Raw genomic sequence first — 26,997 nt, 5'->3', positions numbered from 1 at the left:
GTGCTTTGAAAGAAGCCCTAGATTTCATGGGAGGTGAGGGAAGAATGTCACTTCCTGAAGCCTGGTTTCTGCCTTATCCTCTATACTGGAAAAAGCTCCAGTGCCCTTCCCTCAGTCCTCCTCTTCTTCCACCTCTCTGCACCATTGGAACCTATTAAACATCCATTCTTGACACTCTCCTCCCTTGGTTTCTGTGATATTGTGCTTTTCGGAAGCTCCTCCTACCTCTCAGAATGGTGGCCCAATTTCTTTCCTCCTGCCCCCTAACTATGGGTATCTTATAAGCTTCTGTTCCTAACTCCTTCTCTCTCTATCTTCATCCCCTCTGAGAGGAAAGGGAAAGACCCGATATATCTGGAAATAGTTACCTTCAGAAGAAGGAACAGACTCCATTGCCCCTCAAAAGAGAAAGGATCAGATTTGACCAAACTCTGGGCAGGTGATAAGTGGCTATTCAGTGGATGTCCCTTGGTGTTTCCAGTGCTTTTAACAAAAAACACTTTCCTTTTTCTTCCTTACCAAATTTGTACCCATAAAAGAACATTTCCACTGGATTTTATTTTTAACTTGGAACTATATTTTTACTGTCTGGTTATAATCCCCTCCTCATTAGGCCAACCGCTTTAGTGAACATAAAACCTCATTTGAATGAGTCAGTTTCTTACTGTGTCTGAGCTTTCTCTCTTTCTCCCATTTTCCCATGAATCCCTGCTTCAATTCAGCTAACATTTATTCAGCACCTAACTACCTCAGGGACCCCTGCCTATAGCAAAATCCATACCTTCCCTATTGCTGTGAATATAGGCTGACTTAGATGAAGACATGGTTGGTGAGAGCCCTCTCTGAGTGCCTTTTGGAAAAAAGTCACATGGCGTGTTCTGAGTTGCTCCATTTTGCAGATGGCCACAGCTCTGTTGTTACTCACTTGAGACCAGTGGAACCAAGGAACAAATCCTGGCCTCCTACCTACTTTAGGGCCATGGTTCCTAGGCCATCCTACCTTCTAGTTGATGAGGTCACTGGATTGAGTGAGCCTTTGTCATGGAAAGCTCCTTCTTGGTAACAAAAGGCTTGTAAAGGAAATATCTGACTCATTCTGAACCAGAAATATTACAGGGGTGACATGAAACCTGGAAGGTGGAGACCAGGCCATGCAAGAATCACTCAAAGGATGTTTAGCTATCTTAAGCAAAAGAGATTCAACTTGTCCTTCCTGTCCCCAGAGGGCAAAGTTGTGACCAATGGGTAGAAGTCACTTAATCTTCCTAGGTTTCAGTTTCCTTGTCTATCAAATGGTGGATGGGGGGCATTGGACTAAATGCCCTCTGTGGTCCCTTCCACCTCTAGATCTATGATCCTAATTGAAAAAAATCAAAGAGATAGATTAGGGCAGAATGTAAGAGAAAACTTCCTAACCATTAGTTCTCTCCAAAAGTGTCACTGATTACATCAAGAGATAGTGGGCCCCTCTCATTGGAGGTCTTTGAGAAGAGGCTGTGACCACTTATTGGGGATATTGAACTGAGGCACAGAAAGTTTAAGTTACATAACCAAGCAGAATTTGAACCCAGGTCTTGACTGCAAGCCCATGGAGTGTCCCAGGGTTGGTGAAAAAAGCCTGGAAGCCACTATCCCCATTCCACCTTGCCAGCTAAATGTGGAAAGGCAGATATCCTCTGTGGCCTAGCCGACCCCGGCCATTCCTTCCTAGCCTGTAAATCTGTGGCTCTTCCGGTGTCATACAGGGACATACCAGTTAACGAGGTGAGGCAGTAGGAGAGGAGCTGGGAGAAACAGAGGCAGATTAAAAACAAATCAAGGAAGCTCGGAGGCTTCTCTGCTAATTACAAGACCCATTGTCTTTATGAAGCACGAGGCTCATACTTTATTAAAAGGCTGGGGCTCAGTTAGTATATTCTAAGTGGTGTTTGTTCTGGCAACAGCCATATGCTGGAGCCTTGCTATCACACAGCTGGCTGTAGCCTGGGAATTTGGTCTGATACGGGTCCAACTTGGCTCCCCTCCAAAAGGGTTTAGTTACCAGAAATACCAGCAGGACTTGATCTTAGCACAGTCTCACCTGGTCCTGTGGCCTAAAGCCCTGTGGTCGGTGTGTTAGTGGGACTCCCCTGGAAACACAGCAGTGACTAGGAGAAAAGAAATGAGCCTCAATTCCTTTTTGGTAGATGGAGCTATAATATCCCTTTTGATCAAAAGAAAGGATGTCTGCAAATTACTATCTCCCTACCTCTGTATTGCCCAAGAGAGAAGCAACAGAGTCTCCTGATTGGCTGTGTAAAAGGTTCCATGGGGTATTGAAATTAATGGACTATAAAAACCAACAACCCCTTCCATAAATGTAAGCTATTATTATCATAAAATGATACTGTAGAGATGAAAAGGCAGGGAAAGTGAGGCAATTCACAGGCTGAGCTCGAAACAGTCAGAGAGGGACCTGGAGTTACTCACAGACCATACCTGATTCTCTCACTAACAGAAAAGGCCACAGACCTTCCATTTCTTTCGGTATTTGGTTAAATAATAACTAATCCTAATAATCCTTTGCTTCGCCCTGTATAGTGCTTCTTGTTCATGCTCTCATTTGATCCTATGAGGTAGGCATTCTCCCCATTTCACAGACCTTGCAGACATTTATCTGACTGAGGCTTTAAGAGGTTAGAATAGATGCCATTGTTAAGCTGGAGTTCGTCCAGAGGAGAGGGAGCAATTTGATGAAGAGACTCAAAACCCTGCCATGTGAGGGTTGGCTTAAAGGGATTGGAAAGACTTCCCCTAAAGAAAAGAAGAGCTCGAGATGGGGGTGGGGAATGTAACAGCTGTATTCAAATATTCGAAAGTTCATGGTCATCACAGAAGGCTTAGCCTTGTTCAGCTTGGCCCCAGAGCGCAGAACTGGGGGCACTGGGGGCAAGCGGCAGAGACACAGATTTCAGCTCAACTTGGGGAGTGATTTTCTAACAATTAAAGCAGGCCAGAAATAAAATGGCCTTTTGGGGAAAATAGTGAGTTCCCTGGCGCTGGAGCTTTTCAAGCAGAGGCAGGATGATGTAGAGGGGATTCATGCTTTGAGTAGGTTGAACTCGCTGACCTCTGAGTTACCCTTCCACCACTGCAATTCTAGGATTCTGTAACTCCCAAGTCCATTGTTCTTCCTGCTAAGTCACATTACTTCATTAAACTTGAACTGGACATATCAGACAGACCTCACTGTCATTCAGGATATGCTGGACCGCAATCATATGATTTTCCTGAAATATCACAATTCCATACTGGACAGGCCAGACCTGAGCCCCGTAGCCCACCTCAGGTGGTCCTGGGACAATGAGAGAAAAGCCTGGCTTTTACTCTTACTAGGAAGGACATTTCAGGAATGGCAGCCAAACCAACACACTTGATATTCTAGGAGGAAAATGTGATTGCTAGAAGTTTTCTGATGACTAATCGAGGCATACATCTGTAGAACAAAGTTCCAGCTGGTAGGAAGGGATGGAGGGGGAGGGGATAGTAGTAAATAGCATCCTACACACACACACACACACACACACACACACACACACACACACACACACACACACTCTCTCTCTCTCTCTCTCTCTCTCTCTCTCTCTCTCTCTCTGCCCCTCCTAAATCCAGATGCAGTTGTGAAATCCAAACCCTGTTGGAGGGCATAGCCCTTGGTTCCAAAACCCTGATTGACAGAGCAGGCAAGCTGGGGATTGAGAAGACTGTGTGTGCCCTTGAGGGCCTCCCTGGGCCTGGCTAAAGTTCATGCCATTCAGAAGTGGTGCTGTGGTGATGAAGAGGCATTAGGCTTCCAGACTCTCCTAATCAATGCCTAAACAAATTGTCTCTTGATTTCATTCCTGGAAGGTGGCCATTTCCAGAGGTATAGTGTAAGGCAGGGGTGGGGAACCTTCAGTCTTGAGGCCACATGTGGCCCTCTAGGTCCTCAAGTGCAGCCCTTTGACTGAATCCAGACTTCACGGAACAAATCCCCTTAATAACAAGATTTGTTCTGTAAAACTTGGACTCCGTCAAAAGGCTTCACCAAGGACCTAGAGAGCCCCAAGTGGCCTTGAGGCTGCAGGTTCTCCACTCCTGGTGTAAGGCTTACACCACCTAAGGCTTTCTCCAAATGAATTTTGGAGAGGAGAAACTGAAGGAAAGTCAGTAAGTCAGTCAATAAGCATTTATTAGCCTACTATGTTGCTAGGCATTGTGTGAAGTGCTGAACATACAAGATGACATAAAAGAGAGTCCCTGGCCTCAAGGAGGTTACAATCTAGCTTAGGATTTTTGGTTCATTTTGTTTTCTCTAGTGTTAATGTCATCTGAGTCTCACCAGCCCTGTGAACTAAGACTATGTTTCATTATCTCCCTTTTAAAGATGAAAAAACTGAGAATCAGAAAGGGCACATGACTTATTCAGCTTTACCCACCTAAGTAAATATAGGAGATTGGGATGTGAAGCCAGGTTTCTGCTCACTTCAACTCTAGCCCTATGGCCACTTTGACAAATTCCTCCCCAGTATGAGCATGGCTAGGCCTACCCAGATGAATTTGAATCAACAGGGTACAATGTAAAAGAGTCCTAGGTTTGGAAGTCCTTCCTCTGACCCTTACTGCCCTTCAGAGGCTGGGCAGGTCATTCCACTTTCCTCAGTTTCCTCAATAGTAAAATGAGGGGGTTGGACTAGAAGGGTTATTAAACCATAAGGATGCCTGCAGGTGCCTATTGACTTAGAAAACCCCATCTTAACATCGCCTGTGTTTAATTGCATTTTTATTTAATTTGGGGCAGATTTCCCAATTATATTTTAATCTGATTCCCACTGTACTCAAGAGTGTGGCCAGCAGACATTTGAGCGATTGACACGTCTGGACTAAATGAACTGAGGTCTCTTTTAGTTCTAAATCTATGAGCCTACAGGAGGGGACTTAACTTCCTTAAACAGGCCAAGCTTGGGGAACTACTGCAGCCTCGCTGCCATTAACAGCTGAATGCAGAGCCTTTTCTTTCCGTCACCCGCCGGATTAAAGGAAAGCCTGGCTTTTATTCCCGAGCTAGAATGGCTCTGTGTTAAATTGCTCACCCCACCTCCTCGAACCAATTTCTTCTGTCCTTTGGCCCCCGTGAGCAGACTCCCCTTCTCCTGGTTCCTCACTCACCTGTCCTGCTCATTGTTTTGGTTTTTCTCCCAGCAGATGGTTGGGGGGTTGCTAAAGAGAGCAGGTGGTATCTTCATGCTGGGTCCCACCCATAGGCCTTAATTTATCTATTTTCCTGATTAGGGAGAATAGGGAAAGGTGGGGGTGGGGCAGTACATGAGGAAGGCTTTGTGCCCCTCAACTGTCTGCTCTCTTCCACTATTATCATATACAATACAAGCTATCTGTCCCGTCAGGAGGGTTGAAAGGTAGGGACAGCAGGATAAGGCATGAATTGGCAAGTGTCTAACTCCGATTAGCCTCTTTTTATTTCGAATACCTAAACTCACTTCTTTGATTTAATAGCCTCCCTGTAGTTTACTGACCTAAACTGAGAATGGAACAGGATGTTGTAACACTCAGGCCTGTTGAAGCAGTTAATCGAGAGCCAGAGTTTGTTTTGTTTTGTTTTGTTTTTTAACCAACTCTAGGCCCCTTTGATTGACATGTGGGTAGATCAAGATGAATTGATTGATTGGCAGGGTTTGGATTACAGCAGCTCTCAACTAACTTGAAAAATAGATCACTACTTCTCACACTGAGCCTGAGTCTGGGAGCTGAGAACTTAGCAGCCTTCCTTGTTGGCATGTTCCTGTAGGCCTCAGTATTTCATTACATCTAGCAAGCACTGGGGGCTAGAGATATCATTTGGTGATGATTTCTACTCGCCTTCCTTTCTTCAGCTAAGGCAGTGAGCCCTTCGCCAGGACACAGGACTAGCTCACCCTGAAATTTTAACTGGGGAATGATAATACCTTGGAATAATGACATGGATTTACTCGGTGTGTGTGCACAGGCTGTGTGTTGTAGGGTGGGGCACAGGATTTAAGCCTTGGGAATAACCTACATCATAATCAATGAGGTTTATAATAAAGTCAAACGCCTTGTTTGAGTGACAGGTTAGGTTGTCAAACCCAGGGGGTGTGTTCTTGTAGGAGAATAACAATTATCATAGCTAGCATCTGTATATACACACATATATGTATATATAAATGTATATATTTGTATTTACATATAGCCTTAAGGATTGCAAGGTGCTTTACATAGAATTGTTAGAACAACCCTGGGAGGTGAGAATGCACTATTATTATTTCTTTTTCACAAATGAGGAGACAGAAGTTAAGGAGAACAGAACGATGGAATCCATTTCTCTCTCTTTCGGTACTGAAGGAGGAAGGGAATCTCTTAGACTAATGGCCCTTAGAGTTGGAAGGAAGCTTAGAAACTGTCTACCCACTGCCTTCTTCCCTGACCCCTCATTTTATGGAGGAAGACAGTGAAGTCCAGAGAATAGATTATAGGCACTTAGGATCATAGACCGTGAGATAGAAGGGCCTTAGAGATCAGCTATTACAACCCCACTAGTTCATGGATGGGGTTGTTTTTGTTTTGTTTTGTTTTGTTTACTGGGGATGTGATTTCCCCAGTCCCCCAGACTTTGGAAACGTAGACGGTGAGATGTAGAAGGGACTTTGGAGATCATGAAGGCCACCAGCAATCATTTTTCCAGAGTGGGAACCTAACCAATGCTTCTTCATCTTCTCAATGGTACTTGGGAAGAATGAGTAGTAGCTTTTCTTTCTCCCATGATCTTTCAAGTCTCTGAAACTCTGAGGAACTTCCACTTACCAAGAGAATTAACTGCCTTTTCTCCGATATTTGCTCTCCCTGCCCAGTCTAAATCACTCAGACATAGGTTAGATTGAGAGGTTGTTAATCAAACCATTTATTCTGATGCTTTGTAGAGAACTGGATCTAAGCAGAGTTGACAGTGACCATAAAGATAAATCACCACCTCAAGACAGTGTCAAGTTTCTGTGAATTACAGAGGACTCCTAACTCTATCCCAGGGAAGACACGTCTTGGTTTTTGGGGGCAATGAGTCTTCTTTCTCTCTCTCTCTGAGCCTGGACAGGTCCAGGGCACCAATCCACTATGGTATAGCACAAAGAATACTGTATTCTGCCTAACACCTAATGCCTTTCCTGGGATAGAATTATGAGTCGTATGCAGTTCCAAATTTCCTTCCAATCTTTATCAAAAAACTTGATGCCGCCCTGCTGTGGTGATTTGTCATCATCATCATCATCTACAGTGGATAGAGCTCTGGACCTGGAGTCAGGAAGACCTGAGTTCAAGTCTGGCTTCAGACACTCCCAGGCTGTGTGACCCTGACTGAGTCATTTTACCTCTCTTAGCCTCAGTTTCCTCATTTATAAAATGGGGATAATGATAGCAGCCACCACCCAGGATTGTTGTGAGGATCAAATGAGTCGATAAAGTACTCTGCAAACCTTAAAGCACTATATAAATGTTATCATCGCTATCATCATCATCATCATCATCATCATTATCCTTGTTGAAATCTAGTTCTTTACAAAGGGGCCTCACAGGTAAGTTAGCCTACACCCTGTCTGGAGCACTCCCAACGAGTGGTCCTCCAGCCACAGCACGGAGATGCCCAGAGAAGGAGAACACATTATTCCCCCATGGCATCCAGTTCCAATTTAGGAGTGCTCTAATTATTAGGAAGTTTTTCCCGATATAGAGCTGAAATCTGGCTCCCTATAACTTCTTCCTAATTTTGCCCTATGGGGACAAACAGAACACATCTGACCCCCTCTTCCATGAGACAGCCCTTCAAATGCTTGAAGACCGATGTCATGGCCTTCTTAAGTCTCCTCTTCCCTGGGCTCACGATTCCCAGTTTCTTCAAGCAGTCCTCATGCAGCATGGGTTCTAGTCCCCTTTCCATCTTGGTCACCTTCCTCTGGGCACTCTTTAGCCTAAAAAGCAGTAACCAGATTTGGACACAGACACTCCAGCTGTGGTCTGACCAGAACGAACTATAGCAGGACCATGATCTTCCATGTTGTAGACACTATGCTTCTATTCTACTGTTCTTCATCATCGTGGAACAGATGGAAGAAAGCTCCAGGAGCCTGGCCTAGCCAGGCTGCTGACAGTGGCAGGCAGGGATGCTAGCTAGTTATTCTCTTCCAAGGGACAGATGGGGAAAAGCCCTGGACTCCTAAAGTTCCTAGAACTCCTTAAGTCAGAAATTCATGGTCCCTGACCTCAGAGTTAAGGTCTTATGTGGCCAGCCCAAACCACCCTTCGGTTCCTAGAGGACAGTTGACAAGAGATACAAGGTTATAGTGGAAATGAGCACTGGCCTGTGAATCAGACTCCTGTAATCAGTTCTAGCTTTACTACTAACTCCCTGTGTTGTTGTTGTCATTGTTCAGTTGTCTCAGTCATGTCCAGCTCTTTGGGACCCTATTTGGGGTTTTCTTGGCAAAAGATACTGGAGTGGTTTACCATTTCCTTCTCCAGCTCATTTTACACAGGAGGAAACTGAGGCAAACAAAGTTAAATGAGTGCTCAAGGTCACCCAGCTAGTAAGTATCTGAGGCTAGATTTGAACTCAGGGAGATGAGTCTTCCTGACTCCAGGCCTGGTACGCTATCCACTGCAGCGCTACCTAGCTGCCCCTACCTACCTGAGTAACCTTAGGCAAATGAACTTCTGTGTTGTAAAATGAGGCAGGTAGGCTAAACGAGTCTTCTCGTCCCTACCACCTCTGGATGTTCCATTTCTGTGGTTCTTCTTAGAAAGTCAGAAAGGATGTTATTATTAAACAAGATGGATCTGTGAGTCCTGGGACACTTGGAAATGTCAGTCCTCCCAACTGATGTGGCTACAAAAAGGTACAAAGCATTTCTTGAAATGTGTATGTTGGAATGGAAAGTTGCCAGATTGGGTTTGCTCCTTTCGTGACTGCTTTTGTTGGTGCTGCTTGAAACCCTTGGGGCTGATGTGCAGATAGCTCTCATCGAAGCTTGTCTAAGCCACAAACACTCAAGTATGGATGGCTGAGTGCAGCAAACACTTTGCCTCTGGCAAATGCTGACCACTTTGGGTTGACAGTGTGTGGTATTTTTAAAAACGAGGCAATCAGAAGCAGCAGCAAACCTTGGGTCAGTTTAGTTAAACCCTTGTTCCTTGCTTCCCTCCCCTTCCTCTTCGCTTCCCTTTTCTGCAGTACTGAGAGCTCACGTTGTCATCGTGCCTTAAGGTTTACAAAGCACTTTTCCTACAACAACCCTGAAATGAAAGTAATAATAATTCGGTGACATTTTTATTACTCCTTGAAGGTTTACATATATTATCTCCTTTGACCCTCAAAGCAACTATATTGCTTTAGATATCTCCATATAGAATAGTACCACTGTCTTGACCCTGCCTACAGTAGTCATGGCAGGGAGAAAGGTGAGGGAGAGGGGAGAGAGGAGAGAAAGCTTGGACAGACAATGCAACTGGCCGGCACCTGGGCTCAGAGTTAAACAGGAGGAGGAAAACAGGTTGAATTGTCTTAGGGAAATTGCAAAGGCTTCTCCTAGAAACAAGGGCCCATCTTGATTCTGCCATTATCGTAGGGCTACAAGTCATAGAATACTACGGTCTCTAAAGATTTGGAATTGAGTACTACACAGATGGCAGTATAAAGGCTGCAACATATAACCAATGAGAAACTTCGAAGAAGAGTCAGAATCAGAGATGTCATAAGTCCAGATTGAAGGCTAACCTGTCAACAGCCCCTCTGCTCCACTGGTACCCTCACAATGACAGAATACATCCAGGAACCCCCCCCCAGCACATTACAGACTTAAGGGAAGAGATGGACAAGAGGCGTGGGATGCACAAACATGGTCAGGTTGAGATTTGAATTATTGGGGGAACATCAGCGAGGGCACAGGTCAATGAGACTATTTTAGTACAGTTGAATTTCCTAAGGAGCAACTGAGAGGATGAGCTTTAGAATGGGGAGTCCAAATTCATCACTTGGTGAGCTATACCAGACAAGCATTGACTCACTGGCAGTCAAAGCGCCTTCCTAGCAGGGTTAGAATCTTCCCCTCCTAGGACCCTTTGCAAAGGTTAGTCAGTGAGTCATGGCCCTTCTTACGAGTCAGTCAGCATCTAGGATTCCCTGACATTCTCAGCTCTCATTTCTTGAAATGCAAGGACATCCTGTTTCTGTGGTATAGAGGGGATTTTCTTTGCAGTGCTAAACTCCACTGTCTGTGTGTAAACTGTGTTGATAATCATGTATATGTTTGCATGCTTACACATACCACTGTTCGCATCCAAACTTGGTGCCAACTGCAATATAGATGGTTTCTTGAAGCCCATTTCTTAAATCTTTAATAATAATAATAAATCTTAACATCAATTTCAGTAGGCTCCCCTAGGGTATCCCCACCTACCCCTTCAAAGTTCTATGGTGATAAAGGAGACCCTCATCTGCAGACCCTCATCTGGGAGGTTCTGTTGTTACCCAGGCATTTTCAACCACATGACTGGGCAGCCAAAAGAAAAGAAAACCCCTAAAGGGATCTGGCCTGCATGGAGAGAGGCAGAGTGTCCAGAACTAAAGAGGGGATGGTCCTGCTGTCCTCTCCCCTGGTCAGATCACAGCCGGTGCATTCTGTTCTGTGCATTCTGGGAGCCACATTCTAGGAAGGCTATTGATAAACTGGAGTACATCCAAAAGTTGATAACTATCTCCAAATACTTGAAAGGCTGTCATGTGGAAGAGGGATTGGGCTCACTCTGTTTGGCCCTGAAGGACAAAACTGGGGGCAATGTGGGGAGAAGCTAGAGAAAGGTACAGGTTGTACAAAATGGCCTTTGAGGTCACCTCTGCTGGGCTTCTGAGAGGCCGTTGGCATCCTCAGCAAACCACACTTGGTGTTCTCATGTTGCTGCCTAAGAATCCTTGGGAGGGGATGAGCCACCAAAGGGGAGAAGAAGAAAGAAAAGGAAAGCCCCCCAGATTCTTCCTCTCTGTAAACAATTACCAGCAGGCCTGATGATAACTGACAGCTCAGTCAGTCAGTGCCATTGATGGAAACAGGAAAAGGGAGTGGTCTCCCTCTCCCTGTACTGTCATGTTCCCCAGGATGATCTCTGGAGCCCCATGAGTACCAAATCCCTACAACATGGCCCTGATCATGGCCCATCATCTTTCCTCCCCATCCCCCTCCCCTTGATTTGGGCTATTTCCTGAGAAAACCCTTGCTTCCAAAGAAGATATCCCAGCTGATGAATATCAGGTGTTTACATATTTGGTAAATTGCAGAAGTGGGAAGGGAGAACCATTTTTCTTTTTGAAATTAATTTCATTGACATCTTTTGCTTTTCTATCACCTTCCTTTCTCAGTATATACCTCCCCCTCTCCCACTGAGAGAGTCATCCCTTATAACAAAGAATTAAAAAGGAAAGAGGAAAAAAGCAGTTCAGCAAAACTAATCCACACATCAATCAAGCAGGACAGTATATGCAGTGTCCCATATCCATAGTCATCCTCCCCCCCCACACACACACACCCCCTGCAAAGAAGGGAAGGAAGTGCAGAGAATGATTTTCAATAGACCCAAAATGAAGTGCTGACTTCACTGATATTGGCCATTGTGGAGGAGGTTAAATTTGCCTAGCAAGCAAGCCAGGCCATGTTAGTGAGCCTGAGCCCCTAGCATGCTGTGCTGGCCACTCGCAAAAGGAGTTACAACGATAGAGATCTGAATCAAGGTTCTATTTTACCACATGAGCCATTTCTTAAAGGGCAAAATTGTGCTTAAGAAAACCCAGTATACTAAAATATGAACTTGTCAACTAGATAAAGTCAGCAATGGTTTATCCATACAACAAAGAGATTCTTGGCTTTACATGAGGCTCTAGCAGGAGGTTCTATGAGCTTTGTTGGAGGTACTGTCTCTTTGTAAGGATTTGCAGTGAAGGGTCCAAAGTAACATAAAGACATGCGTTCATGTGGTCATGGGATTATAACATTTAAATTGGATGGGACCTCAGAGATCGTATGAGTGCAACCCCACAATTTTACTGAAGGGGAAAATGAGGCCCAGAGGCTTAAGTCCATGCGAGTGGATTATAAAGAACACTAGATTTGGAGTGTGCTCTTTCTACTTAGGGCCTAGGAGTTCTACCCTCTAGTTGAGGCTCCAAAAGGACCTGTAGCTAGGGGCCTCTGAAATTCACCAGGAGAGTCATGATTGGCTCTATGTCATGCCAAGTTGATATATGCACTCCCAGTGGGACCTTTGAGCCATCCCTCCAAGTAGGGTTGCGTATGGGATATAGAGCCCTAAAGAAGGCTCCCCTCCCCTGATTCCCCCCCCCGCACAACAAAAACAACAAAAACTATCTCCCTACGTATTAGGCTGATTCTGACTTTCCACCATAAGCTTTGGCTTTTCTAAATTAAAACACAAAAAATCCTGAAAGATAGAGATCAAAGTGAAGGTGGAGGCGGGGTGGGGAGAGAACATAAAGAAAGTGAACCCGAAGCCTGGGACAAACCGCCACCTCTCAGTGTCCAAAGCAAGGTGCATCTGTTGTATAGAATGGAGTATTTATTTAATTGTTGACTCTGTCATTCTATCCTTCACCAATCAGAAAATACAGACAGCTTTTTCAAGGGGGTTGGAGGAGATTTTTTTTCCTGTATACCTCAAAGTGTAGGAAGTTAAAAATGAAATGTTCATAATTTGTGTCTGGTAGATTTCTTTGGAAAGAGCAATGTAAACAATTAGGAATTTTTTCCTTCTTTGACAGCATTGTGAACTGGGCCTGTGCATTGGTGATCTAGACCACCTCCAAGAAATCTTTGCCTCTTCTTTCGTTCTGTGACTAAAATCGTAAAAAGAGTTCCCATATTGTCATATTTTCAAAGTGGAATAGAAATAATGTTGAGTTCAAAGCTGAACTTGGCCCAGATCAAAAGGACTGTCTTTGTTCCCTAATAATTTGAGGGGAGGGAGAGCGATCACATGCTCTGCAATGAATTTTAATGATTGTTTATCAAGTCATATGAGATCACATTGGTAGCTTTGTCTACTCTGCTCTTGCTTTTACGAATGAATTTGAACTTCTACAGTGTGTAGTAAATTGATGTTGGTATGAAGTCATTCATTTCCAAATAATACTAGTCGACATAACTGCTGCCCTTCCCTTCCCCTTCCCCCCACCCCCGGAAAGCAGGATGTATAAGAGTACTAGACTGGGAGTCAGGAAGCTGGATTTGAATTCTGGCTCTGTCATTTACTGTGTGGCCTTTGGCAGGTCAACACTCCTCTCTGGATCTTAGTTTCTGTCCCTGTAATGTGAAGGAATTGGACAAGCATCTATTAAGTACTTACTATGTGCCAGGCACTGTGCTGAATACTAGGATTACAAAGAAAAAGCTCTTAGCTCACATTCTAATGGGGCAAACACCATATATGTGAATAGATGGGTGGTGTTTGCGTTGAGGCTTGAAGGAAGCCAGGAATTCTAAGAGGCTAAGGTACAGAGGGGAGAGAATTCCAGTCACAGAGACGAGAAAAGTGCTGGCATATATGAGTAACAGCAAGTAGGGTGATATGTCTAGAGGAACCTGTGGCCTGGAGGCCACAGGTGGCCCTCTAGGTCCTCAAGTGTGGCCCTTTGACAGAATCCAATCATGGAAGGAAATTCTCAATTCCAGCTAGAGGTTAGTGAAAATAAAGATGTATTTTTTCCCATCCAAATTCATTGGCCCTCTGAAATCTATCCACAGGCCCCAAGAACCCCTGGTCTAGAAGTACCCAGGAATGGTTGATTAAGGACCTGCCAAAAACAACAGATGGAGTTTAGTTGACCCAGAATCCTGTAGTGCTGATTTTGGAAGTCAAACCAGAGCAGTGAGGAGTTTGCAGCAGTTACAAACACATGACCTAAAATGGCAAGTGTCTTGGTGAAATTCTCAACCCCGTTCTCATCAGAACCACTCCAGGGCCATGGCAGTGCACCTACTTTGACCTTTGAGGACCTTCAAATGGGTCTGGAGAGATGGAGAAAAGAATCTGGCCCACCTCTGGAAAAGAGAGCATAGGAACATCATGGATTATAAATGAGCCACAGATCATGTGACAGCAGAGAAGCACTGAAGCAAACCTTTTTTTTTAATTTAGGGAGGAAAATGTATTTGGATAATTGGTCTACTGGCTTAGCTTGAAAGGCCGAAGCTAAGAGAGTTAGCTTTTCTTTTCTTTTTCTTTTTCCCCTTCTCTCTTTCTTGGCATTCTCCACAATCCTCCTGTACTAAGCCTTGTTTACAGTTGGTGGGCATTCAAACTGTACCACTAGGACTCTGTAGGCTCCATGTTTTATGACTAGTATTTGCAAACCCTCACCATAAAATCAGAAATAACACGTTTGCTTCTAACAGATTTCTAAGTACAATCAAAGGAGCCTTCGAAAGCAAGCCTGAGAAAGGCAAAGCACCACACTCTACCCTGAAGCTTCTGCCACTATAGGGCAGATCCTTGGCTGTAATTCCCGCAAAAGAAGCGAATCATCATTGTTGCCTCAATATCTGGAGGACGCCAAACCTCAGTGTTTCGAATTAGAAGTATCTCATGACTCATGTCAGAGAGTATACCTGCTGTATTTCCTCCAGCCTGCTACAAAGGCTGAGCTCTCTTTTTGAAGGCTTCCTTGTCTATTGAGGACCCAAATAGGCATCTAAAATTTGTATTAAAAGGACCAAATGAGAAGTAGCTGCTGCAGACTGTGTTACCTTCCCTCCATTAGAGTACATCATCAAATCTACTTTCATGAGTTCCAAATTTCAAGCCATTAGCTCCATGTGTGTTTATTTGGGGTCCTCTTGCTGTTAGAAAGGCATGGGGAGGAAAAACTAAAAAAGAAAAAAGAAAAGTGTGGGGCAGTACTTTCTGGGTTCTAGGCTGGATTCTCCTGTTCAAGAGCAGGTTCCAAGACCATATGCCCTGGAATGGAAAATGAGAGAGAACTACGGATGGTACCCATTTGCACGCCATAGGCCTCCTTCTCACTCCCGTTCCATTGCCCTTTCCCCAACTTAGCAGTGCCTATCTTCATACTTCTGAGGCCCCAGAAGCATTTGCTTGTGTGACTGGCCTGATCTTCTCTGCCTTCAGTAAAGCTCTTTATTCTAGAACTCTGCACAGATCAACCATCATTTTTCCTCCTGCTAGTTGGCAGTACTTCCCACAGAGAACTTGGAGATGTTTCAGCCCCCTTTGTCCTGGATTGGCAGTGTCTTCTGTGAGAGCTTACTATCCTTTAGAGGTGTTACAGGTTTAGGGAAAACCCTAAGCAGCCATTTCTGGAATGAAACCAAATACTGCCTCTCCTGGGGGTGTGTGTGTGTGTGTGTGTGTGTGTGTGTGTGTGTGTTAAAAGGGAGAAATATACTTCTCCTTGAAGCTGTGATAAGAGCTGGAAATAAGGAGACTAGAACTTCCTGACCTGGGATCTAGACACAGCTGCTTGTGAACTGTGCCTGGGAACTCTCCACATCCACATCAGTCAGTCAGTCAATAAATGTTTATTAAGTGGACAGGTGATCATTTAGAACTCCAAGCCCAAATTAGACCCACGAGAGGGACTGCTGCCTGCCTCCTCTATTGTTTGCAAGTGTACAGTCTCCATACTGTGAGCTCAGCTTTAAATATAAGCCAGTCAGAAAAGAAGAATGTCTAAGCATCAGGGATCATTAGGTCAACCTCACATTTCCTTGTAAGGCTGCCAAAGTTATCTAAAGACATGTTAAAGAGGAAACCTATCTATTCCGAGCCCTCCTCACCCCCTTGGTATTTCGATCCATTTCAGATTCTCTCTCCTCCTTTCCTCTCTTGATTAATTAGGACACAGGTAGTATATTCCCCCCCTCTTATTGTCCCTATTCACTTGTGATTGTAGTGTTAATCCCATTGATATACAGGGTGTGGTTATTAAAATGATAGCCACAAAAAAATTGTACTTAAGAAGGTCTGGCCTGGCATGAGGAATGAAACCAATGAAAGAGCCATTGTTTTCAGGGAGCATTTTTCAAGAGGTCTGGATTAATAATTCTCTGAGTTAGTAATGTCTTCATTTTGTTTTAAAATCCAAGGATCTTATAGCATAGGAATCTAGGCATTCTCCAGATTAAAGATTTTACCCATCGTTTGTTATTTCCCAAATATTCACTTTAACAAGCATTTGTTGAGTACCTACTATGCGCCAGTCACTGTGCAATACAAAGAAAAACTAAATAACCCTTGTCTTCAAGGGTTTACATTCTAATGGCATGTTGGGTAGGGGGGGTTTTTGGAATTTCTGTATAGGGATAAAGGAATACAAGATAATTTGAGGAGGAGGGGCACACCAGCAGCTGGAGGAGGTAGGGGTGGGGAAGGGGAGATCAGGAAAGGAGATGGTACCCAAGACGGTAGATGATAAGGTGTACAAGATGGTACCTGAGCTTTCTTAAAGGAAGCCAAGAATTTTAAGGGGATGAAGTGAGTAAGAGGTACAGGCCAAGCATGGAGGACAGCCTGGGCAAAAGCACTGAGCTGAGACAGGAGATGGAGTGTGATCAAGGAAGCATCTTTGAAGGAGACAGTTTGAAAACTTAATGTCCATGTTGATATGTCACTTTAAAAAAATTGGAAAATGTGTAGCTTGGAAGATTATTTCAGACATATTGGCTCTGAGGAATCAAAAAATATCTTCGATTTTTCCTAGTTAGCTCTTAAATGTCTGGCTTTGGCAACAAATCATCCAGTTGATGATTTCTGCCTCGTTTCACTGCACTCTCCTATTAATTGGGCAAAGAAGACCTTTTACATAACTATTTGGCATGCTTAATATATAAGGAGCTTAATGCCTGATTTGAAATGTAATAAAACTGTTTAAAAGAAAAAGAGACAAAGAAACAAGTCGAGAAAATATTATCCAGCTTTGGCATCTGCTCATTTTAATCGAGATAGGTCTATTTTACCTTTAAGGTCTCATTTCGGCATCTGGCTTCTGTTGGAAGAGCTCTGTTTCACTAATTTCTTTTGCTGCTCTGATGTGCCAAACACTTATTATCTTTTTCTTTCAGTCGCAGGGATCCATTAAGAGGAAACTGGAAGGAGACAGCTTTCCTGACAGCAGTTCATTTGATGACCTTTACCCTCATGACATTAAGAGACCTTGCCTTGATGATGTTACTCTTTCTATGGGACAAAGTACCAACCCCAGTAGCTCATGTTCTGAGATACAGATGTCGCCATTTTCTCTGGATCATAACTCCTCATCCATTGGCATGGCTGACCATTCTGTCCTACTTGAAAATAGCCAGATGAATGATAATGACATTGGATCTTCATTCACCATGCCACCAAATACTGAAGTTGGACAGAAAGGGCCAATGGGTGGACCAGACAGTATGGTTCACTATGATGAAAAAGGAAACAGTCTGCAGACTGTGGATCAGGAGCTTCAAGATCTCCTTGAAGAGCTAACCAAAATGCCAGACCCGTCTCCTAATGATCTAGACCTTGAAAATATCCTGGGGAGCAAGCCAGAAGAACCACTTGGCATGGTTCATACACCACCAGCCTTGAGGAGCACTCCTAAACCTTCTCCTCAGACATCTCACTTGGAGAACCATGTTACTAGCAAGGAATTTTCTCCTAGTTGCAGTCAGACAGTAACGAGTGGGTCATCTCAGATGCGGCCCTCCTCTGCGGGAGCGAGCTATCCGGTTCGTCCTCCTAACAAACCTACCACCTCCCCCATTTCTTCAACAGCCCAGACAAAGTGCCAGCCCCGGAATATGCTAACTGGCTCCTTACCCACCTTGTCTGGACCTCACTGGCATCATGCCCACCAACTGAAGGCCCTGGCAGCCAGCAAGCAAGTATCTTCTACAAAACAGCAAATGCCAACATCCAGCTGGTCTACCATGGCTTCTCCAGGCCTTTCTCCACCGTACCCACCAGGGTCATCACCACATCAACAACCATACAGCCCTCAGAGCATCATGGTGTCTGGCATATCATCCACCAGTCTGCAAGGGAGCAACCTCCAGACCTCTCCCACTGCCTTGCTTTCAAATCTGTCTGTCACTGGTAACTCTGGGGGCGGGCCCTCCGGGCCCTTTGGTTCTGAAATGCTGTCCAGTCCCATTCTCACTCAGCAACAGCAGCAGTTCAGCCCTCCCAATGTCATGCTTTCCAACTTAACCTCCACTGCCATCCCGACCACCAGTATCAAGAGTCCCTCGAGCAGTTTGGTCTCAAGCATGGCCACTACCAACCCATCCTCACCATATCGGCCAGACAAGCTCTCCAGCCCAGCTCTGCATCAGCAGTCCTTCAGTCCACAGGGCACCCTGATCTCAAATGTCAGTAACCCTGCGGGCATGCAGCAGCAGCAGCCCCCACCGCCACCACAGCCACAGCAACAGCAGAACCCACTGTATAAGACTATGACCAACAACCCATCAAAAAATCTCAATGTGATCCTGCAGCAAGCTTCTGGCGGTTTGCAATCTGGGCTCGTGAGTGAAGGCCCTGGGAGTCAGGAGCCCTTTTCCTTTGGCAACACCAAGCCCCTGTCCCACTTCACTTCTGAGGCAGCCCCCCAGAAGGTGGCATCCATGTCTGCGAGCTCAGGGCAGCCATCCCTGCTCCACTACCTGCAGCAGCCTCCGCAGGCCTCTGCTCAGCAGCTGCAGGCCCAGCAGTCCAACAGTACACAGTTTTTACTGCAGCAGATGATGCAGCAGCCGCAGAGGACCCAGCGACACATGTCACCTGCCTCTTTGCCTTCTCAGCCTAGACAGGTGAGAGCATCTCAAGTTGGTTCTTGTTGATTTGATGCTGAGTTGGGAAAATGTTCTATTCTATTGTGGCCTAATTATGGAGAGCACACCTAAGGTATCATGACCCTAAGATCAGGCTTGACATAGGGGAAAGCATGTTGAAGCCAGCCAATTGTGTGTGTCTGACCAGTTTATAGTGTTAATGAGGTCAAGGTTACTGATGAATAACCTTACCCATTGAGGTAAGACAACTTCCCAGATGAGTGAGTGTAATTCGGCATCCCCTGGCCCTACACTGTGCCTCTAGCTAGCAGGTGCTTTTGGTCACAAGGGGACCAAGCACAAGAATGCAGCTGATTCGGCACAACCTAATAATACTGCTAGAAAAAAATTATTTCCTACTTATAATACAAAAGACATGATTATTTACTTATCTATTTAAACTTTGCCACTGCAGCCCCAAGCATTCATCCCAGGGCTCTCTTCAACCAGAACTTGACTAGTTATAAATCAGGTTCAGTTCATCAACAAGCTCCTACAAGAACTACGCTAGGTGCTAGAGATGCAGAGACAAAAATGAAACCATCCCTGCCCTCAGAATATACACCAAGTAAATAATACAAGGTCATTTTTTTCCATGCTGGTGGAAAAAAGGCCTAGCAGTTAGTAGGGGTGGGAGGAATCAAGAAAGTCCTCCTGTAGGAGGTGAGACTTGAGCTGAGCTTTAGCTAGAAATGTTAAGGGTCAAAGGTGAGGCTGGCATGTATTCCATGCACAAGGACTAGCTAACGCAGAGGTACGGAATGGGAGACCTGGGGCCAGAAAGCCGATTTGGCTGGATTATAAGTGTGTGCAAAGGGGAGTGACGTGCCCAGCTTAGAAAAACCTGGAAGGCCCAAACATACTAACAGGATCCCTGCTGTCATTAGGGGTGGCTATTCCTCCCACCAACCCAGATGGTGAGCCCTCTTGCCCTTTGATACATGGTCTTTCTGGATCATGGGAGCCCTGCAAATTTATTACTCGATGTCCAGCCTTCTGGTGATGAGGGAGCCTTTGTGCACTTAACTAGGCCAGTCTCAGGACAACAGGCATGTAGTTTATTACCAAAACTGTCCCAGAAGCCTCTCTGGCTTAGTAGGACCAGCAAGAACTTAGACTTCTCTGACATAGCCTTCAGGAACTCACAGTCATCCCAGCTTTCCAAGGGGGCTCCAAAGGAGAACATTGCCAGAAACTACCTCTGGCTCTTCCCCACCAAAGACATCGATTCTTCTCTACTGTCACTTTGGTGGAAAACTTTTTGTCACCTCCATCCCAAGACCTATTCAAGAGAGGATCTGTCAAATGAAGCCCTGTGAAAGGAAGGGCAACTGAGTCAGACCCACCCTTTGTTTTAACTTCTCTCTGGGGCCTTTCATTATATGCTGTGACTCTCTCAGTTCCTGCTTCATTTTGCAGATGCCTCTTAGAGGGAGTGATCCACAGAAACCTTCTTTTGATGAAAGCAGTTTTAGGTGTTCTTCTGGAGGGGGGCCTACCGTGTCTGTCCTTCTGTGATTAGATTTAAATGCATTAAATGCAAATACAGGATTACATTGAAATGCAGTCATCAAAAGAAATTCAAGTTCATCTTAGACTCTAGGTTAAGAGCCCTGGGCTAAGTTCAATGCCTTCGTTTTACAGAAGAGACAACTGAGGCCCATGCAGGTGAGCAGATTTGCCAAAGGTCACACACAGTGGCAGAGTCAAAGGTCTAGGCCAGGTCCTCTTACTTCCCACTGTACTGAATTGCATTCTTCCTCCCATGTCTTTATTTACTTCAGTAGAGCAAGGAGTATTCTCCCCCACCCACCAAAACAGATCCTCACCTCTCCTTAATCTGGTACCCCGTTATCACAAGTTTTTGTGCCGACAAGCTAATCATCCTGTAACCAAATTCTCCAAAACTCAGCTAAGCTGGAAAAGTTGCCTAAGCATGAGAGGTGCCCCAAAGTCTAGGCGGCTGCATCCAGAGCAAGTGGGCTCTCACTTACTGACGGTCTTCAGGGACAGGATGAATAGCTGCTTGGCAGGAATGTTGCAGTGGGGATTCCTGCTTAACTATAGGTTGGAATAAATGACTTCGGAGGTCTCTCCCAGCTCTGAGGTTCCCTATGAATACAGAATTCTGTGAGGATGGTTGGAAGTATCCTCTTTATAACAGAGGGACTAGGTCTGACCCCCTCCCTCCAAGGGTGGGACTTGCCCACCTCCATCAAGGTAAGCCACTAGGTTTCAATCGGACCTCAGTGCTCTTCATATGGGGAGGACAGTGTGGGGAAGCAGAGATTTGCTGGCTTTCCCAAGATAGCCCCTGGGCTCAGTTTTGTGCTGTGTGGAGCTACGGGAGATGGTCATTACAGAACCCAACCCAAAGAACATTTATTCAGTGCCAACGAGTTCAGCTACTAGCCTCCCCTACTGCAGGCCCCTGATGCTCTTCCCTTATTCCCTTATTTATCTCCCTAATAAATGCTTGTCCACTGACTGACTTATTCCCTCCTTTTCACTCCATTACCACCTCTGTACTGAGAATATTATCCTTCTAGTCAAGAAGTACCAAGAAAGATTCCTGTCATGGCATGTCAATACCTCCTGTTAGCTGGCCAGACTTCTAGATTATGTCATTTCCCCATGTAACTTCTGAGGCTTCAATACTTGGTCATGGCAGCTTTTCCAGAGGGAGAAAAGAGGAGGGGGAGGAGGGAGGAAGAGACAGAGAGAGAGAGAGAGGTAGACAGAGAGAGAGAGAGACAGACAGACAGAGACAGAGAGGAAGAGAGACAGAGAGGGAGAGAGAGAGACAGAGAGAGAGGTAGACAGAGAGAGAGAGAAAGGGAGATGGGGAGAGACAGAGAGGGAGAGGGAGAGACAGAGAAACAAACAGAGAGACACAGAGAGAGAGACAGGGGGGGATGAGAGAGACAGAGAGGAAGAGGGGGAGAGAGACAGAGACAGAGACAAAGACAAAGAAAGGAGGAGACAGAGACGTAGAGGGAGGGAGGAGGACACATACACAGAGGGAGGGAGGAGGAGAAAGAAACAGAGAGAGCGAGCACTAGTTCCAGTGAGAGGGAGAGCGTACTTGAGACAAATTGGGAGAAACTGGTTAAGATAAGGGTAACTGAGGCATGCTTCTCATTTGCAGTTAGATAAATCCCAGTGTTTCATTGATTTTACAAGCCCAAACTTACATAACAGTCATCACACACTAAAGGGCCTTCCTTCTCAGGCGATTACAACTCCTTGGGCTACCTGCGAATGGCCGAACTTTTGTTTAAAATCTGTACCATCATTTCTAAGAGCAGATTCTGAATGGAAAATAGAAAGCAAATCCCTGGGAAGGAACAGTTAGACATAAAGGAAAATTCCAGCTGTGTACAGTAGTCCCTCCCTTTCTCTATAGAATGAGGACATTGGGTCTTCAGGGAATCTCACTTTCTCATCAGGTGACTGATTTAAATGAAGTCACTCAAAAAAAGAAGTCAAAGCCATTTGCGCCTATGCTTAAGGGGGAAAGAAGAATAGGGGTTCTAGATCGGTGGTTTCCAACCTACCAGGAGCTGTCAGACACTGTCCTTGGGAAACCCACCCTCTGCCCCGAAGTGCTGAAGGCATATATTCATTGTTTTAAAAATCAAAGTTAAGTACAATTCAATTTGTTTTGAGACTTTTATGACAGCCCTTTCTTCACTACCTCAGCCCCCTAGAGGACTGGAGACACCCCAGGGTGTTGCAAAAGCAGTATTAAGAAACACCACCTTGGATTTTGCACATGGTAACCAGTGATTAAGAGTTACAATTGCTTAAAGACAAAAACACAGAAGCCCAAAAGGAAATGAATGGTATCCTAAAGAATCTGGGGGGTTGGGGTTCAGGAGTCAAGCTCCTGTGTTTGTGTGTGTGTATGCCTGCATGCATCAAAATGTGCATTTAAGTATGTTGTGGAATACCTCCATTCCCTTTTTCTCCAGAGTGAGAGAAAGGTGAGGCTTTGTTGGAAAGAAGAAATATGGGTAGTAGCCAGTTGGAAAAAGAACCCCAAAGTATGAAATCTGACCTTTGAAGGAGAGCATGGGTAGGGGTCTAGCTGCTATGCAACACACCCAAGGTTGGAGCATTTTGGTGTTTTAACTTTTATGAAGAATAGGAGAGGCTGAATCAAATCCCCATGGTGTGTGTGATAAAACTTTATATCTTCAATGACTAATTGTATCCCTTTCAATTAGTCAGTCACCTGAGAACCCTCCGTTGACCAGACAACTGGTAAATCTGAAGAACCTCCTTCCCCCAATATTTTCTTTCTTATGGAGGGAACATTGGCAGCTGTTCGTGCAAACACAGTCTGTATTGTGGGATATCGTAAAGGGTCTTAGTGTTAATATCACCTCCAGGAATGTATATTCTGAAGGAGGATGTCAAAGGGGGATTATAGCTAATGATGATTTACCTGTACACTGTAATTTTTATTTGAGAGGAAGAAGGAAAGGCCAAGCAATAATTTAAAACCTGGAACTCTTTTCTGGATTCCCTAAGCATTGGAAATAGTTTGGCGGGATACAGTCAAAAATTCCTCCGGGCCACCTGTTATTTCAAAGCTTCCAGTAAACACCATTCTCCTGGCTGGGTGCACCCCTGCTGACACCTAACACGATTGGCAGGGCTCATGGTCAGGAAAAATAAGCATAGGAAGGGCAGATCCTGTCCCCAGCTGCTCACTCGTACCCCTCACAGCTCCTTTCAACTGAAAAGGAAGTTGGGCACAAGCAGTCACAAATTTGGCCCAGCTGGTTTTGCTTCTGCACCCATGGTGGGATTTCTGAAGGGGGAGGAGGTGAAAGTTCAAGAGTAGGCCTGTGTTTCAAATGTGAAAAAACGAAGGCAAGCATCTTTTCAGCTGCCACTGTCTTCTTCGCCAAAATCACCTGGTGTCCATTTTTTAATACACCTGTATATGTACATGTCTTCCTTGCCCAGACTGTAAGCACCTCAAGGGCAGGAGGAACTACCCTTCTGTGCCAAATAGTAAGCGTTTGATAAATGACTGTTGATTAATGCAGCGATCTAATGATGGCTGAGGGTGAGGTTTCTAACAGGAAACAAGGAAAGAAAACCTTAGCAAAGTCATATCCCTCTCTGGGCCTCAGTCTCTCTGTCTGTAAAATAAAAAGGTTGGACTAGATGACCACCGAAGACTTTTCTAACTCCAATCAGATCTGTGACCCTGTAACGATTCTATGAAAGGGCACCTTTTAAGTCACAGGGGAAAGTTTTCATAAGGCTGTCTACCAAATTGCCAGTCAATTTGATAAATCTGAAAAATAAAGTTTAATCACATTTGTGTAATATCCTGTAGACAGAGTCATTGGTTGATTGAGTGAATATTTTACTTTTCAGATGATGGTTGGGGCATTGCTTAGATCCAGCCTAAGTTGGAAGACCCAAATGAATCTTTTGGAGTCTCTTAAAACTCATGGGATTGATTTTGTCCTCGAAGGGAGACTCCTATAAGGGAAACCCATGTTTCTTTTTGTGCCCATTGTCTTGGTTTGGGCTTCACTTGGTTAGCGGACTATGAGATTGAATTAACGTCATCTTAATTAACATTACAAATTGACTTTTCTAACCCTCATACCATGACCTACTGAAGAGGAAAAATGATCAAAATTGCCTAGTTACTATGAGGAGAACCCCCTTTTCTTGGTTCATTCGTGACTGGAAGAAGTCAGTCTGTAGGGACCTCACATGGGCTTGTTCTCAAAAGTGCTCTATTTGAAAACCAGCAAAATTAGCCGCCACCCAAGACATTAGACCAATTTGAGGAGACCCTGGGAATGCTTTCTCTGTCTTTCCATGTTTCTTTGTGCCTTTTTGTGTGTTTATTTTTTATGGGAGTAAGAAAAAAATGTAGTTTTTTTTAAATTTACCTTCTAATTCCCTAGAGAAAAAAGGCAGATTTGATTTCAAAGGCTATGCTGATAATAGCATAATGTCAGAGCAGAGACCTTTGAGGGAATGGAAGAGGAGTATGCTTTTGAAGGCAGAGCACCAAGCCCTTCAGCTAATTAAGTGTCTTTTCCCAGAATAAAGGATGCTAGTAAGGAATCTGCCTTAGAAAAAGCACCAAGGCTGAACCTGGGCTTTGACCTCTATGTAGCTTGCCTTACAGATGTGAAAACATCTTCCCTAGTGACTGCTTTTTTATATTTATATTTATACTAATTTGTTCGTCCTCTTCACTGTTTTAACATTGGGTGATTTGGTAGGCATGGGGGAGGGATTACTCAGTTACTCACAACAACAACCAGAATTTATATAGTGTTTACTATGTACTGAGCACTGTGCTAAACGCTTTACAAAATGTCATCTCGTTTGATCATTTCATGCTTTGGAAACTCAGAGGCCAGTGTTTCGGGGTTGAAAAAAATGTTCACTCTTCTGAATGGTCAGGAAATTCAGCCCTACAAACTGTGGGACTTGGGAAATTCAGGCTTCGAAAAGACTAGTTTGGCTAAGAATCTGATATCTTATTTTTGAGTTTAGTGGGGGTTTTTGGCTATCAGAGAGACATCAATGATCCTGTATTTCAAAGCCATCTTACTTTTTCAAGTGGGAATTTAAGATGGGTCTGGAAGTCAAATGTTAACCTTTTAAACTTCAGCATCTTTTTTTCCTGGCTGGACAAAAAGAATGAGGTAAAGTGTTGAAATTTAAAGCCATTTCACATTGTATGTACACTTTGGGAATTGTCGTCATCCGGTATGCTGAAGGTAAAAATGTGAATGGAAAGGTGAGCCTTATTCCCAATGGGATAATCTAAGCAGAGACCTCGAGAAAAATCCAGAAGCAGCATGGTTGTAGAGAAAGCGCTGAACCCGACTTGGATTTGCAGCTCTGATGCTTTCTTAACTCCCAGGTCTCTGTTTCCCCATGTGTAAGAAGTAGATAATAATACTTCCCTTCTACCTGTTATGAGGAAAGAGTTTTGTAAACCTTGAAGGTCTAAAGCTGTGTGAACTATTATTAAACAATAGCTAGAGAGTTTTTATTTTATTTTTTGATGAACAAGTTTTTTAATTTATTTAGTTTTAGTTTTCAACATTCGCTTCCATAAGATTTTGATGAACAAGTTTTAATGAACTTGTTAAAGCATCAACTAAAATCCAACCATTTTCTAAAACCTCCTCTTAGGTTCTTTGGATTTCTGAAGACCAGTAATAAAATTTCTTTAAGCTGGGGGGGGGGCAGAAGAAGAGGAGTGCAAAATTAGGCCTTTCATAATAATGTACATACTTTCTTTTTTGAAAAATAAAATTTACTAAAAAGAGCCTAAGAAAGGGGGAAAAAATTCTCTTTTCAGATTTCAAGGCTGTACAACAGAAGAATGGGAATGGTAGAGTGGCTAGAGAACTGACTTCAGAGCCAGGAAGGCTTGGGTTCAAATCTGGGCTCTGATACATATTAGCAATGTGTCCCGAGGCAAGTACTTTCTCAGTGCCCCAGGAAACTCAGCTGTAGAAAAGGGGCCACTGAGAGTTTCTGCTTGTGAAGTCTGCCCTCCCACCCTCTACCCCATTCCAGCTAGCTTTTCCATATGAACATATATATGCATATATGGATATTCTTCCACATGGATTCCTGTGTAAGTAATCTGTGGCACTTGACCAATGATGATGACTTCAAAAAGCGGCAACTATAATGATATATTATATTATATATCTTTCTATGATATATATTTCTATTGTATTTTTTCTATTTTTCTATTATATAATACGTATGTAGTATGTATATATTACTTATATTACATCTCTTTATATATATAAAAGTGGAAAAGGAGGTGGGTCAGTCATGTCATAGAATGAGAGAGGAATAACAGATGGGCAGCTAGAGTGCTGGGCTGGTCTCCATGAAATATTCAAAGACCCAGAGGAAGCCCTCTAGCATGCTGGTTAGATCCATTATGGAGAACTGACAAAAGAACATCGCCAAGATTTGCACAAGATGAAAAGGCATGGATGGTTTGCTCTCTGTCCCCATGGAAGGAGTGTCCATGTCAATGAGA

The 26,997-nt window shown here is 44.2% G+C and overlaps 1 protein-coding gene across 1 annotated transcript in view; it reads left to right on the top strand.

Moving 5' to 3' along the window:
* MAMLD1 (mastermind like domain containing 1) overlaps positions 1-26,997 on the top strand; it is a 96,182-nt gene that overhangs the window by 31,993 nt on the left and 37,192 nt on the right. The window contains exon 2 of the mRNA XM_036740309.1: positions 17,187-18,914. Coding sequence (XP_036596204.1) covers positions 17,187-18,914 — 1,728 coding nt within the window. The remainder of the gene's footprint in view (positions 1-17,186; positions 18,915-26,997) is intronic.

Source organism: Trichosurus vulpecula, chromosome X (genome assembly GCF_011100635.1).
Source record: "Trichosurus vulpecula isolate mTriVul1 chromosome X, mTriVul1.pri, whole genome shotgun sequence".
NCBI lineage: Eukaryota > Metazoa > Chordata > Mammalia > Diprotodontia > Phalangeridae > Trichosurus > Trichosurus vulpecula.
The sequence above is the reverse complement of the archived record's forward strand: the minus strand, read 5'-3'. Positions and strand labels throughout refer to the sequence as shown.